This window comes from Drosophila takahashii, chromosome 3R, assembly GCF_030179915.1.
Source record: "Drosophila takahashii strain IR98-3 E-12201 chromosome 3R, DtakHiC1v2, whole genome shotgun sequence".
Lineage (NCBI taxonomy): Eukaryota > Metazoa > Arthropoda > Insecta > Diptera > Drosophilidae > Drosophila > Drosophila takahashii.
In genome coordinates this window covers 28,857,857-28,870,515 of record NC_091681.1, presented here as the reverse complement: position 1 = coordinate 28,870,515, position 12,659 = coordinate 28,857,857, and the positions used below count along the sequence as shown (strand labels likewise).

At 40.7% G+C, this 12,659-nt stretch overlaps 5 protein-coding genes across 6 annotated transcripts; 2 read left to right on the top strand and 3 right to left on the bottom strand.

Moving 5' to 3' along the window:
• Nucleotides 1–490: 490 nt before the first annotated feature.
• Nucleotides 491–1,437, top strand: LOC108061064 (RRP15-like protein). Its single transcript, XM_017147076.3, has one exon. The coding sequence runs from the start codon at nucleotides 566–568 to the stop codon at nucleotides 1,397–1,399; it is 834 nt and encodes a 277-aa protein (XP_017002565.2). The 5' UTR covers nucleotides 491–565; the 3' UTR covers nucleotides 1,400–1,437.
• VhaPPA1-2 (Vacuolar H[+] ATPase PPA1 subunit 2) lies at nucleotides 1,404–2,147 on the bottom strand. Its single transcript, XM_017147077.3, has one exon. The coding sequence runs from the start codon at nucleotides 2,075–2,077 to the stop codon at nucleotides 1,451–1,453; it is 627 nt and encodes a 208-aa protein (XP_017002566.3). The 5' UTR covers nucleotides 2,078–2,147; the 3' UTR covers nucleotides 1,404–1,450.
• Nucleotides 2,148–2,309: 162 nt separating this feature from the next.
• Nucleotides 2,310–3,836, bottom strand: RpS5b (Ribosomal protein S5b). The gene is made up of 2 exons (XM_017147074.3): nucleotides 3,284–3,836; nucleotides 2,310–2,577 (listed from the first exon to the last, which is right to left on the bottom strand). Exons 1-2 carry the CDS (start codon nucleotides 3,815–3,817, stop codon nucleotides 2,410–2,412), a joined length of 702 nt encoding a protein of 233 aa, XP_017002563.2. The 5' UTR covers nucleotides 3,818–3,836; the 3' UTR covers nucleotides 2,310–2,409.
• Nucleotides 3,837–4,743: 907 nt separating this feature from the next.
• LOC108061121 (serine protease grass-like) lies at nucleotides 4,744–6,639 on the top strand. The gene is made up of 6 exons (XM_070216348.1): nucleotides 4,744–4,767; nucleotides 5,292–5,450; nucleotides 5,509–5,554; nucleotides 5,621–5,775; nucleotides 6,022–6,443; nucleotides 6,504–6,639. Exons 2-6 carry the CDS (start codon nucleotides 5,390–5,392, stop codon nucleotides 6,540–6,542), a joined length of 723 nt encoding a protein of 240 aa, XP_070072449.1. The 5' UTR covers nucleotides 4,744–4,767; nucleotides 5,292–5,389; the 3' UTR covers nucleotides 6,543–6,639.
• A 171-nt stretch (nucleotides 6,640–6,810) lies between these two features.
• Nucleotides 6,811–8,653, bottom strand: VhaPPA1-1 (Vacuolar H[+] ATPase PPA1 subunit 1). Of its 2 annotated transcripts, none has more exons than XM_044395634.2 (3): nucleotides 8,507–8,653; nucleotides 7,762–8,447; nucleotides 6,811–7,379 (listed from the first exon to the last, which is right to left on the bottom strand). In XM_044395634.2, exon 2 carries the CDS (start codon nucleotides 8,426–8,428, stop codon nucleotides 7,790–7,792), a length of 639 nt encoding a protein of 212 aa, XP_044251569.1. In that variant the 5' UTR covers nucleotides 8,429–8,447; nucleotides 8,507–8,653; the 3' UTR covers nucleotides 6,811–7,379; nucleotides 7,762–7,789. The 2 variants fall into 2 exon arrangements, with proteins under 2 accessions (XP_044251569.1, XP_070072450.1); XM_070216349.1 differs by having other exon boundaries at nucleotides 7,768–8,447.
• Between the last annotated feature and the right edge of the window lie 4,006 nt (nucleotides 8,654–12,659).

Genomic DNA, 12,659 nt, shown 5'->3' with positions numbered 1-12,659 from the left:
ACTGTTGAATTGCTGAATTGTTGAATTTTGGTCAGCTGTTAATCAGCTGTTCCATACAAAGTCAACTTTCAGAAATTTCAGCAATTAAACTAAATAATAAACTAAACTAAATAAATAAATAAACTAAAAATTTTGTTGAATTGCTGAAAAGCCAGAGTTGTCACCTTTTTTTAAAAGTCGTGGCAAATCTGTAACATTTTAGTATCACCAGAACGCATTATTTATTTTAAAATCAACTTAGAAAGCATATTTGTGTTTCTTTTTACCTTGGTAACACTTTTAGACAGTAACAGCAATAATAAATCAAATTTTACATGCTTTAAGTTCCGTGAGGAACAGGAACCATTTTGGGCCGTTCCCTTAGTTGCTGAAATTTTTTGTTGAATTTTCAACAATTTAGCAATTCAACAGTTTAGGAATTATTTAGTTTATTTATTTACCCCTCTCTAATTTGCATTACCGATAGTTTTGCCGATAGTCCTGCCCTAGGAAATCCACTCTCCCATCCCTAAAAACGTGCGCTCGTTTTGTTTTTATAGTTGGATCCACTTGTTTGCTTCACAAAATGGCCCTTTTGACCGAGAAGCGTACTAAGAAGACAGCTGCTCCTGCGGCCGACAGTTCCCCGGAGGAGTCCGACTCCGAGGGCGCTCAGGAATCCGGCAGCGAGGTAGAGGGCAACGCCGGCTGGGCGGACTCCATCCTGAAAGTGCTGAAGACCACCAAGCCGGAGACCCAAAATAAAACAGTGCTCGCCAGGGCCAAAAATAGCCAGGCGGCTGTGCGATTCCAGAAGGCCGCGGCCGCCAAGAAGCCGGGCTTCGACTTTGAGATCGAGAAAACAGAGGCGAAGGACGAGGAGGACAGCGAGGAGGAGGATGCGAAGCCGGAGGCATCTGCTCTGGATGCCACACTGACCAGGCAGCAGCGCAAGAATGTGCCCCTCCAGCTGCGCGTGAAGCCCAGTTTCCGGGACATGGAGCGCGAGCGAACGCTCCGCAAGGTGGCCACCCGCGGCGTGGTGCAGTTCTTCAACGCCGTGCGCATCCAGCAGAAGGATCTGCAGCAGCAGCTGGAGGAGGCCGGTCCGCTGGACAGTCGGCAGGATGCGGTGCTCAACAACATCAACAAGCGCAAGTTCCTCGACGTCCTGATGAGCGGCAAGCGAGCCAAATCCACGGCCATAGACAATGCTGTGAAGAAGGAGGAGCAAGAAACGGACGACGACGACGAGGAGGAGGCTTCCGGCGGCAAAAAGAAGTCCGAATGGAATGTGCTGCGCGAGGACTTCATGACGAACAAGAAGATCAAGCATTGGGACGAGGAAGACGACGACGACGAGGAGGCCAACAATGATGAAGCCGACGACAGCGAGGATGATGATGGGGAGGAGGATTAGCTTTAATCTTTAATAAACTAAATAAATGTTAGCTTTTCTTTGTGTAATGGGCTACAGCATCATTTCCGCCTTGGAGGTCATGTAGATGGCCACGATCAGGCCAAACAGGCCGATGGCCGAGCCGAAGATCTCCACGATGAGGATCTTGACGAAGAGCGCCGAGTTGGCCGCATCCGCCAGGGCGGCGCCGGAACCCACGACGCCCACAGCAATGCCACAGGTCACGTTAACCAGGCCAGTGCACAGGCCTGCTCCGAAGACAGCGAATCCCGTGAACATGTTGACCGACATCACCGTCTTGTCGGTGATCAGCCGCAGCGTGCTGTGCTTCACCACGCTGCCCGAGAGCAGGATGGCCGTGATCAGGCCATAGATGGCCACCGCCTCGCAGAAGATGACCGAGATCAGGTTCTTGGTCTTGATGCGAGGCGATCGCACGCCTCCGCCGGCCACACTGCAGCCAATCATGTAAATCCCGGTGGCGGCGCCCAGAACGGAGAGGGCGCAGGCCAGGAAGATGCCCAGGCCGGACCACATGAAGGGATTCGAGGTGTACAGAAACCAGCCGAGGCCCAGGCGCTCGCCCGTTCCGGTCATCACGTTGGCCAGGATTACACCAACAGCAGCCAAGGTGGCGGCACCGACAAGAAACAGCAGAAAAAACGTTGCAAACTTCATCGTGTAGCTCTTCTTTTTTTTGTAACCAGGCGCTTTGAGATTAGGGATTCTATTGTTAGTTACAAAATGACATACAAATAATAGACAGGAACTTATCAGCTTTAAAACAAAACGAAATTTCCTACAAAATTCGTATAAATAGGATTAACTTCTTTGTTTTGCTTTTCCTCAAATTCCAAATCATTTAAATTTATGATTTTACTGTTAGAACCTAGGCCAATTAAAACACCAGTTATTAAATACATTGGTGTATTTACTTGGAAGCTGAAATGATTACATAACAACGTATGTACATTTGCATCAATTCGTGAAAATTAAGAAATAATCGCCGTTTAACGATTCGATTTGGCCACGCGCTCCAGTTCGTCCTTCTTCTTGATGGCATACGAATTGGAAGATCCCTTGGCAGCGTTTATGAGCTCATCGGCCAGGCACTCGGCCACGGTTTTGATGTTACGGAATGCAGCCTCACGGGCTCCAGTGCAAATTAGCCAAATTGCCTGTAAATATAGATTTTATTGAATATCTTTGTTATTAGAAACATTATTGCGTTACTAAATCAAAACTTTATTTCATATGGTCAATATAATAATATTTTATGGTTAAACAAGCAACTCCTAATTATTTTAGGAATTAATGTGATTTTTTTTTTAGATTTTTATGATTTTTAGATTTTTTTTTTATGGGTGAAATTTGCTACTGACCGTTTTTTATAGGGAGTCTTTTATAGTAGTGTATAGATAACATTTACTAGTGAAAAGCTTTGAAGAAAGATCATGGAACAGAAGCGAATTTTAAAATATAGAATTCAATACAGGATGTTTTGCTGTATTGATAACATCTAATTTTAAGCAGATTAATTGAAAAAATCAAAATTTTAGTAAAAATGTAGTTTATTTTTTAGAAAATGTTTTCAAATTAAAAGTTTTTGGAAACTTTTGTGTTGAAAAGTTAAACTGAATCTTTCGAATATATGTTCTATGTGCTTCATCGAAATCGGATTAAAACGCTTCAACAATTTCAAACGATTGAGATTTCCGATCTCTTTCCAAAGTTTAAATACCTTTTGATTGGGATGCAATATGTTTCCCTAAGAAGGAAGACGTACACTCTTTATACCGTTCAAAGTATAATATATCCATCTCCCTCGCACTCCCTCTAGCTGAGTAACGGGTATCTAAAAAGTATACACATATTCATATTCACCTGGTTGACGCGTCTCAAGGGCGACACATCGACGGCCTGGCGGCGCACGGTGCCGGCACGTCCGATGCGCGTTGAATCCTCGCGGGGACCCGAATTGACGATGGCGTTCACAGTCACCTGGAGCGGATTCTCCGAGGTCAGCAGGTGGATGATCTCGAAGGCGTGCTTGACGATGCGGCAGGCGAGGAGCTTCTTGCCGTTGCTGCGTCCCTTCATCATCAGCCCGCTGGTGAGGCGCTCCACGATGGGGCACTGGGCCTTGCGGAATCGCTTGGCCGCATAGCGTCCGGCGGAGTGCGGCAGGTAGCGGGCGAACTTCTCCTTGACGGCGATGTAGTCCTGCAGCGAGATGTCGCTGATCGAGATGTCGTCGCAGGCCCAGCGGCCGAAGAGCTTGATCTCCGGCCACTCGGTGGCCTGCTGCGCGGGCATCGTGGTCGCGCCCTCGTCCTCCCAGATCTCCTCGTCCTGGTTCTGCTGCGGCGGCAGGTGGCCAGCATCCTGGTTGTTCGATTCTACCACTTCCTCGGACATTTTGGGTACAGTTGGAGCTGGAAATTCAAGGAGAAACTCGAAAAGCGTGCGACTTGGAAAGCGTTTTTCGCCGAAAGAAAGAGATGCAAAAGAAAACGGTAAAATGTCACTTTTAAAATGGCCGCCAAATGCAACACTGCGGCGCGGGGCTGCCAACTTCGGGCGGTTCTTGGGCGGGAGTTCAAACTAAAGCTTTGTGTAATTTGTAAACCCGTTACTGATAGAGTGTTCCTAGAAAAAACAGCTCCGCAAATTTGATGTAGTTAGTTTATTGTATCGATTTATAACTATAAACCTTTTTTAGGGAAGCCAAATATATTTCCATTAGTTTTAAAATCTCCCTTATCAGTTGAACACGGCACTGAAACAACCTCAAGTCGAGCTAACGATTAAACGCAGAATTTAAAACCATTAATTTACATTTTGGGATTATCTTTATCAGGGGTGTCACAGAAATCTCTTCCAACCGAAGACGGTTGGATTTTGCATTGATGCACGTAAGAACTTTAACGGATTTCGGTTGGAAATAATTTCTGTGACACCCCCGTATAAATTGCTTTTTGAGTTGCTTTACAAAAGAAGATACAAACGCGAATGAACCGTTTTGTGTGCAACTTAAAATGATTTCAGTCAAGTCATCAGAAATTTTTGCATGTATATGCATAAGCGCAGTCAGGATTTGGTTGAGGGGGTACTCAGATTTCAAATGTTGTATAGAAAACATTTTTGGAAACATTATTTTAAATCATTTTTAAGGGGTGTTCTTAAAACCAAAAATCCCTCCTGCCCACGCCCATGTGTATGTGTATGTGTGCTTTATTAAAAAATGCAGAATATGTTTGCTGTTCTGCTGACACAACATAAGATATTCGTATACGCATAGATATATCTATGATGCATGTTTCAGAAAAGTGTATGAAGTCGAAATGGTGATAACGGAAATAATAGAAGTACGTAATCTACGAATCACAATCTTAGATTCGTGGAAAGAACGTATCAGTAATTTCCTATTCAATGTGACTTCAGAGGGTGCATATACGGCATTCAGGCTTGGGCTTTATAATAAGTTAGTTCGCATCTTAAGACTACTAATGAAGTCTTCTGTGATTTTGATTATTTATTTGGGCTCGATGCTCTGGCTAGCGGGAACAGCATGTGTCAACAAAGATTTAATTTTGTAACATATACAACTGTGGGCGCCAGAGACACTGGTAGATCAAAAGCTGAAATTACTTATTTTGGGTTTCCCATTCTTGATAAGCCTGACTTGTCTTAACATGTACATTTTATGCTCATGATTTTCTTTAAATAAGTAGAGCATGAATCACAATCTTAAATCAAATTTAGACAAACAAAGTTGTAATTGTTCGCATATGGATGTTTTATGAACAGTCAGTTCTCATCCCTAGCCTAAGAATGAAGTGTTCCGTTATTACATTGTGTGTTTTTTTCGTCACGGTGCTCTGGCACCAAGGAATAGCCATTCTCCTGGATGCAAAATGTCTTACCCCAAAGAATTTTCGAGGAAAAATAACTTATGGCCGTAAAACTGAACTGGGAAGCACTCCATGGATGGCCCTTCTACGCAATTCATCAAAAGCCTTTATTTGCGGTGGTTCACTTATTAAAAAAAGTTTGTTCAAGTATGTAGCTTTAGGCAAAATCAAATTATTAATTTCTTTCGTTCTCAGACTTTGTTATAACAGCCGCGCATTGTATTGAAAATGAAAAAAAATTGTAAGTACCGCTCTGCGTTGGCCCATAAAAAAATTCAAAAATTTATTTTAAATGTTGTCGTCTTAGATTTGTGAATTTAGGAGTTTACGACCAATTCTGTCATCCATCAAACTGCACGGAGGTGGAAGAATATACTGTTGCCGAAAAATTCACTTACAATGTAAACGGAATAAGAAGTGATTTAGGTCTGGTGAAACTGGACAGATCAGTGATATACAAAGGTATAAAGTTACATCGTATTTTAATCCATAATAAGTATATATATCCATCGAATATGTGAAATTGTGATGAATTGCAGACAAAATGTGATGAATCGCTGATGAAATTCTGATGAATAGTTGATGAATTGCTGATGAAATTAATGATATTTTTCTCGAAATTGGTAAAATTTTTTTCAAAGTTAAAAACATACACATTCAAATTGACGTACTATTAATCAGTAATATGCAATCTTCTCTCATCTACAGCCCATATCCGGCCGATCTGTATCATTTTGGATAACCGTGTAAGGCCGTGGCCCATCCCAAGTTTTACAGCCTTTGGCTGGGGTAAAACGCAGAGTGGAGAAGCCAGCCAATTTCTGAGATCCATCACTCTACACCTCCGCAACGCGAAGGAGGAATGCGAACCGTGGATTAAACCAATGCCCAAAAAGAACTTCTGCGCTGGAACCAAAGTAGGGGACACCTGTAGTGGCGACTCCGGTGGGCCTTTGAACGCGCACGTTAGACACAACGGCAAAACGATCTACGCTCAGTTCGGAGTAGTTAGCTTCGGCTACACTTCCTGCAATTTCAATGCCTATTACGTAAATGTTATGGAACACAAACTGTGGATAACCGAAATTGCGTATTTAAATAAAAAAAACTATTTTTGGAACCTGCTTAAGGTGAGGCATTCGTATTTTCGTATAGAATACATTAATTTTTACATTTTGGTTCTTTTGCAGAACTCAGTCAAGAACAAGAGAGAAGTATCTATTCCCTGATTCCTCAAATACGAGAGATTTATCAACAAATGCTGTTGGTTTCGTAGCCCTAATAATCCCACCGTTAAGTTAGAATATGCTTTAGAAACAAAATAAAAAACAGCTTCAATCGCGCTGACCTAAAACTCAATTTACTTTGATAAACCGAATGGATGCCACATATATATATTCGAGTGATGTGTGTAATGTACTCATAACCATTTAGCGCGTGCTTCTGATAAGCCGTCGTCGTAGTCATTCCTTCGCACTAATTGATAAACAAAACGAATACATTTTATTATTGGTTTTAATATGGAATACTTGCTATAATAATAATAATAATGCGACTGTGCATCTTTCTACAACTTCTGCCGTGAACAGTAGCCTGAAATATACAAGTTTATCGTTTTGTGGTAGTTAATATAATACATTCTGAATTAGCCTTTACGGAGCCAGTGTAGAAACAAACATAACAAACTACTTAAAATCAAAAACGGACACACACACATGATGTCTTTCGTTTGGCGAAAATAATTATATAAACAAATCGCCGTCGTTTTCACACCGTGCACACTCGGCAATCGATTGAGTGATGCTGCTGACTGCGAGTGTGCGAGGCGTGAAAACCAACTGCCAACTTAACCAACTATCAACTTAATAAGTAACTAAAGTCCTAGTTTAAAGCGTTTCGGCTGATCGGATGTCGTTCTGTGGGGCGTCGCCTGCAAGCTGTAACTGCATATAACGAGTTGTAATTTCCAAAAAATATGCAAGCACTGGTGTTGTGCGTGCCTGCTCGGGATGGGGGAATGCCTTGGTGACTGATTGCCGTTCTTCGTGATGATGATGATGCGAAGGCTGCGGGAGAAAAGTGGGAATTAATTTTATGACTCGAACTTGGATGAGGTCGAAGCAATAGCACTCGGAAATCGAAGAAAGCTGGCAGAGAAAATTTTATAGATTTTATAGCTATCTCTCTTAACTATCTTAACTTAGATTTATTTTAAAATTTAACCATTTGCCCTGATAATAGAGGATTATTAAAAATTAAATTGCAAGAAAAATCAAATGAGTTAAAAGCTGCTCCTATTGTTAAACAAAAACTATTTAAGAACACTAGGTAGAAATTCGGATCAAGGATCTGAACATTTCTTAATGTGCAACCTATAGGAGATAACGAAATATGTGCCATGCCAGTGCTATTATCTTGACCTTCGCTGTTGCGCCATGATTCACACACACTCACGCTGGAGGGCTGGCGACTGCGCCTACTCCTTGTCGCCCATCTTGGACTTGGAGGTCATGTAGATGCCCACGATGAGGCCGAACAGACCGATGGCCGAGCCGAAGATCTCCACGATGAGGATCTTCACGAAGAGGGCCGCATTGGCGGCGTCCGAGAGGGCGGCTCCGGATCCCACGATGCCCACGGCGATGCCGCAGAACAGATTGACCAGGCCGACGGCCAGGCCGGCGCCGAAGATGAGGTAGCCGGAGAACCAGTTGGTGTTCTGGATGGCCGCCTGCGAGAGCGCCGTCTCCATCGAGAACTGCTCCAGCTGGCCGGAGAGCACGATGGCCGTGATCAGGCCGTAGATGGCCACCGCCTCGCAGAAGATGACCGAGATCAGATTCTTGGTCTTGATGCGGGGCGCCTTGACGCCGCCGCCCACGATGCTCGTGCCCGTGGTGTGGATGCCCAGGGCGGCGCCCACCACGGACAGCGAGACGGAGAGGCCGATGCCCAGGCAGGCCCACATGTAGGGGTTCGAGGAGGCCAGGAACCAGCCCACGCTCACCCGCTCGCCCTTGCCCGTCATCACGAAGTACAGGGTCAGGATGGTGGCCACCGCGAGGAAGAGCCACAGGAACGTTTGGGACACCACGGTGCGTATTTGGGCCGCCATCTTGCTATTTCTTCACTGGCTGCGGATCGTGGGGGAGTTAGTGCATCCGGATTTCCAACTTTTCCAGCTGACACTCACCGAATTGCAGGCGTAATTGTATTTTCTCGGCCGACAGGTGACTGCTCCGTGCGAAAAAAGAATCCACAATCACATGACGTACATTTTCTCTATCATAGGCTATCGAATAATCACGCCACTCGATAAGTGCGATAACACAACAGTGCGCAGCGATGACCAGCTGGCTACTTTATAGCTGAAATGGGACATTGAGGAAAATATATAAAAAACAAATTAAAGAAAATAAAACTTGAGTTTAAAATGCATTTGTTATTAAAAATCGTATATAATTTTTGGACACTTTCGTTAGCAATAAAAGGGGAAAATATTATAAGAAATCTAGATCCCGAGTTTGAGTAAAAATATATGTAAGTATTTTTAAGGAAATATAGATATTTATATTTATACTTAAAAATAAGTTTATAAGAACTATTGAAGTGAACTATTTGAAGTTTTAAAAAAGCTTTATAGCTTTTAGCTATATCATCATCTTAGCAGAGACACTCTCCACAGCAGAGAACTACAAGCAAAGACATGCACCAGAGTCATTCTGAATTAAAGAAAAGATATCAAAAGATATCGATAATTTTTTAATTTTTGATTTTGAATTTTGGCGCTAAAACCAAAAATACATTGGATAACAAAAATATTACAGATTTTGAACTTGCCAATTTTCATAAGCCTATTCTAAATTTCAAATGCAGTGAGACTTTAAAATAACAATTTAAAAAAAAAAAGTAAAAAATTTACGTTCTGCATCTGATTTTAAAACCTTTTTATAGCCACAATAACTTTAGAATGTACGTAAAAATATAAAATAAAAAAATCTTTTTTATAGTCATTAAAGGTCATAAAACTTACATATATATTTTTATTCACAGCGACATCTTCAAATGGCTGCATATTTCTTGTTACTAGCTTGGATCAGAAAGATTTATCCTCTTTTAGTAGTAAATTTTTTGGGGCTGAGATAAGTAATATTTTTTATTTACGCTCATTAAATTGTCCCATATAAATTTCATATCTTTTGTTTGTTTTCATTTGCTTTTGTTTTTTGTATGCATATCAGCATTCGGAGGCCTTTTTTGCAGTTCAGTGGCCACCGTTCGAGGAATTGCGCCTACGCGCGGAAAACTGTCCTGTCGGCAGCGACTTTTCCAGTTCATTGAATTGGTCGGGGAGGTCAAGATTTCACTCTGGATGGGAGCACGTTTAACAGCAACCACGTGACGGTAGCGTAATCTAAAGCCACATCATCATTAAATATTTACACTACATTATAATTCCTGTTCCTCTTTGCCGCGGTGCGTGTCAGAAAGACATACAGACTTTCACTTCAAAAAATAGTTACATTTGAAAAAAAAGGATATAGGTAAACCTATTAGGTATCTATATATATTTAATAGAATTTATTTTTTAAAATAAATATGTTTTCGTACAGATTTATTTATTTTTTTTTACTTATTGTACAGTTGCATTTTCAAGTATTAAGTTATTGTACTACACTTTTTCTCGAGTGTAAAACAAGTGAGATAAAGGCCGTGTCGAGCCGAGTTCCTGAGGAAGAAAATGCCTTACAAGAACCGGAAGAAGAAAAAGTCGGAGAGGCGACACAACCGCAACATTCAATTAAACGTAATGTGTTGTTTGTTGTCCCTCGAAGGACAGGTTGGGACTATGCCCCTTTTGCCCCACCTCTTTCTCCCCCCTACCCTCGATAATAAATGTAAACTTTTCACTTGAAAAATTCACGACGCGCATAAAGAACGAATAAAATGAGATGTCTACGGATAAGCCAGAATGGCTATGGGTCTGGGTCAAGTCAAATATCACAAGAGAAATCCATTAACCTGCGTCTTTCTTCTCCTTGACTGACTTTTGTGTTCGGCTTATCTTTTGGTTTTTCTTTACTGGTACGTAATGGGGTTTAAGTAAAAAATCGTAACTAAAATTAATACTTAAACAATTCATAAAATGGTATCCTTGGATTAGAAATACAAATTGGCTATCATATTTTATGTAAAATATCAAGAATTTTTTTAAATAGATTTTAAGTTGGAATAGTTAAAATAATAATCATTTTACGGATATAATCCAGGAATACTATCCCAATTTTTAAAATTCTAATAACTATAATTGTAAAAAATTATATTTTTTTCATTCTGTTTCAATCCGTTAATGTTAAATGAAATAAAGTTTTTCCAAAATGTTTTTTTACCTGGCGCTTTGTTGAAGACTTTCAAGTGACCAAATAAAAGAAGCTAAAATTCCTATAGTAATTTGTCAAGTTTAAGGTCTGCTTGAGTGTGGAAAAAATGTGAACAATGAAGCATATGCATAGGCGCACCTTTTGTTCACCTGCCACCACTTGGCAAGGAGCAACAATAACAATAACTGCAGCAGAGTTTAGTTTTCTATACACCGGAAGTTGGCCGGGCGTATAAAAGGCCTTCCGCTGCTTTCCGGTGAAATGTTGCATTTCAAGCATGCCCCAGACATGAGCACCCAACAATATGCAAGCCAGCAGCAACAAAAAACAACATTTACTGCTGCAGGGAAGTCTGAAGTAGCCACGGGCACAATGAACTTCAAAAGACTGCTAAATTCCGACAGCTGGAATAAGACTAATTTGGAGAGTCATTCAGCTAAATTCAGAGTTCTTACAAACATTTTTGGGATATTCCTCACCATAAATTCATTTAATTTCTGTGAGATATTAATATGTAGATTTTTATTTTTTCAAAAATGTTTATATTTAAAGCTTCATCCTTTCAATATTCAGTAAGTAAACAAACATTTGGCCAACACATCCACCTACAAATCCTTTAGAATGCGAGAGTCCGGCACAAAAGGCTGTTGAGAATTGATTTCCTGTTTAGACATTTAGGCCGATTTGGAAACCATTGGGCAAAGTTCAAAGGCAGGACTGAAGGCAGGTGGGTGAAATGCTCAAGCAGATCAAACGACCAACTTGGAGCTTCGCTACCTGGCTTATAAATAAAGCAGGTCCATCTGAGGTTAAGTAGGCCCCCTTTCCATTTTTCTTTTTCTCATCCTAATCTTATTTATTTATTTGTTTGGATTTCCCGGAAAGCTGGAATGAAATCTTTTTTACCGCCCTTTCTTTACTTTTTTTGCCTGGTCTTTAACTGCTTGTGTGAACAAATTCAATTGCGTTTATTTTATTCGCTCTAAGTGGCCATCTGGCATTAATTTAATGTACTGTAATGCAATGGTCAATCCGTAACTTATGCAAATGAAATGGCCATTCGGTGAAATTTAACAGGCCGATTGATTTTCTGCACTCGTTTTATATTTATTTATTTTTTTTGCTGTTTTTACACGTGGCAAGTGCGGTGGGCTAATGAAATGCAGTTCATTGTATACATCGAGTTATAGGCATTTATCGACGGACTGGATGAAAGAACACTTCATAAAGTGTTTCAAACATATGTTGGAAATGTGAGTACATTTCCCTTTTATGGTAATTGTGCAAATAATACAATCAACTCAGCAACAATATATTTACTAAGGGAGATGGCGGAGAATATAAAATACAATTAAATTAATAAATTTGTGCGTTTAATTTTACTTTACCAAAATTAATTGGAATATATCAAATAATTTGTAATTTTCTTGTAAAATATCCTGGTAATTTTGGGCTATCAGGAAGTCCGTAATTTTGTAGCCACCATCTGAAGTTGGTAATTTGCAATAAAACACTGTCAGAAATATTATGTATATTTCGGTGCGCCCATCTGCGCTTTGCTCTCCATTTATTTCATTAACTACAAAGGAGAAGAACAAAGGGCGGCAGGGTTTTTTACCCAGGAGTTCAGCTAACTCTCGCACTGCTGGACAAAAAACCGCCACAGGCTCTTGGCCAAAAGTGACAAATTGTTTCAATTCAACAAAAGGCAACCAAAGAACGAAATGAGTAAGATGGCAAAAGCACAAAAAAACAATAAAGCCTGCACAATAATGGCCTAGACCAGAGATAAAGGGGTGAAGAAGGGAGGAGTTTGGATGGAACTGAGCTTTATAACCCTTTTCTGGTTGTCGCCCCTCGTTTTTTGTACACAAAAAAAAATAATGGAATATTTATAAATTTATGAATATATTTTTTTAATATTTGTGGTTCCTATTAAAATCTCAAAATGTTATAAATTTGTCA

Excerpts from the sequence above, each read along its gene's own strand:
- LOC108061064 (XM_017147076.3), top strand. The coding sequence starts at position 566 with ATGGCCCTTTTGACCGAGAAGCGTACTAAGAAGACAGCTGCTCCTGCG.
- VhaPPA1-2 (XM_017147077.3), bottom strand. The coding sequence starts at position 2,077 with ATGAAGTTTGCAACGTTTTTTCTGCTGTTTCTTGTCGGTGCCGCCACC.
- RpS5b (XM_017147074.3), bottom strand. The coding sequence starts at position 3,817 with ATGTCCGAGGAAGTGGTAGAATCGAACAACCAGGATGCTGGCCACCTG. Across the intron at positions 2,578-3,283 it reads CCTTGAGACGCGTCAACCAG|GCAATTTGGCTAATTTGCAC; the intron begins GTGAATATGAAT and ends CTATATTTACAG.
- LOC108061121 (XM_070216348.1), top strand. The coding sequence starts at position 5,390 with ATGGCCCTTCTACGCAATTCATCAAAAGCCTTTATTTGCGGTGGTTCA. Across the intron at positions 5,555-5,620 it reads ATTGAAAATGAAAAAAAATT|ATTTGTGAATTTAGGAGTTT; the intron begins GTAAGTACCGCT and ends TTGTCGTCTTAG. Across the intron at positions 5,776-6,021 it reads CAGATCAGTGATATACAAAG|CCCATATCCGGCCGATCTGT; the intron begins GTATAAAGTTAC and ends TCTCATCTACAG.
- VhaPPA1-1 (XM_044395634.2), bottom strand. The coding sequence starts at position 8,428 with ATGGCGGCCCAAATACGCACCGTGGTGTCCCAAACGTTCCTGTGGCTC.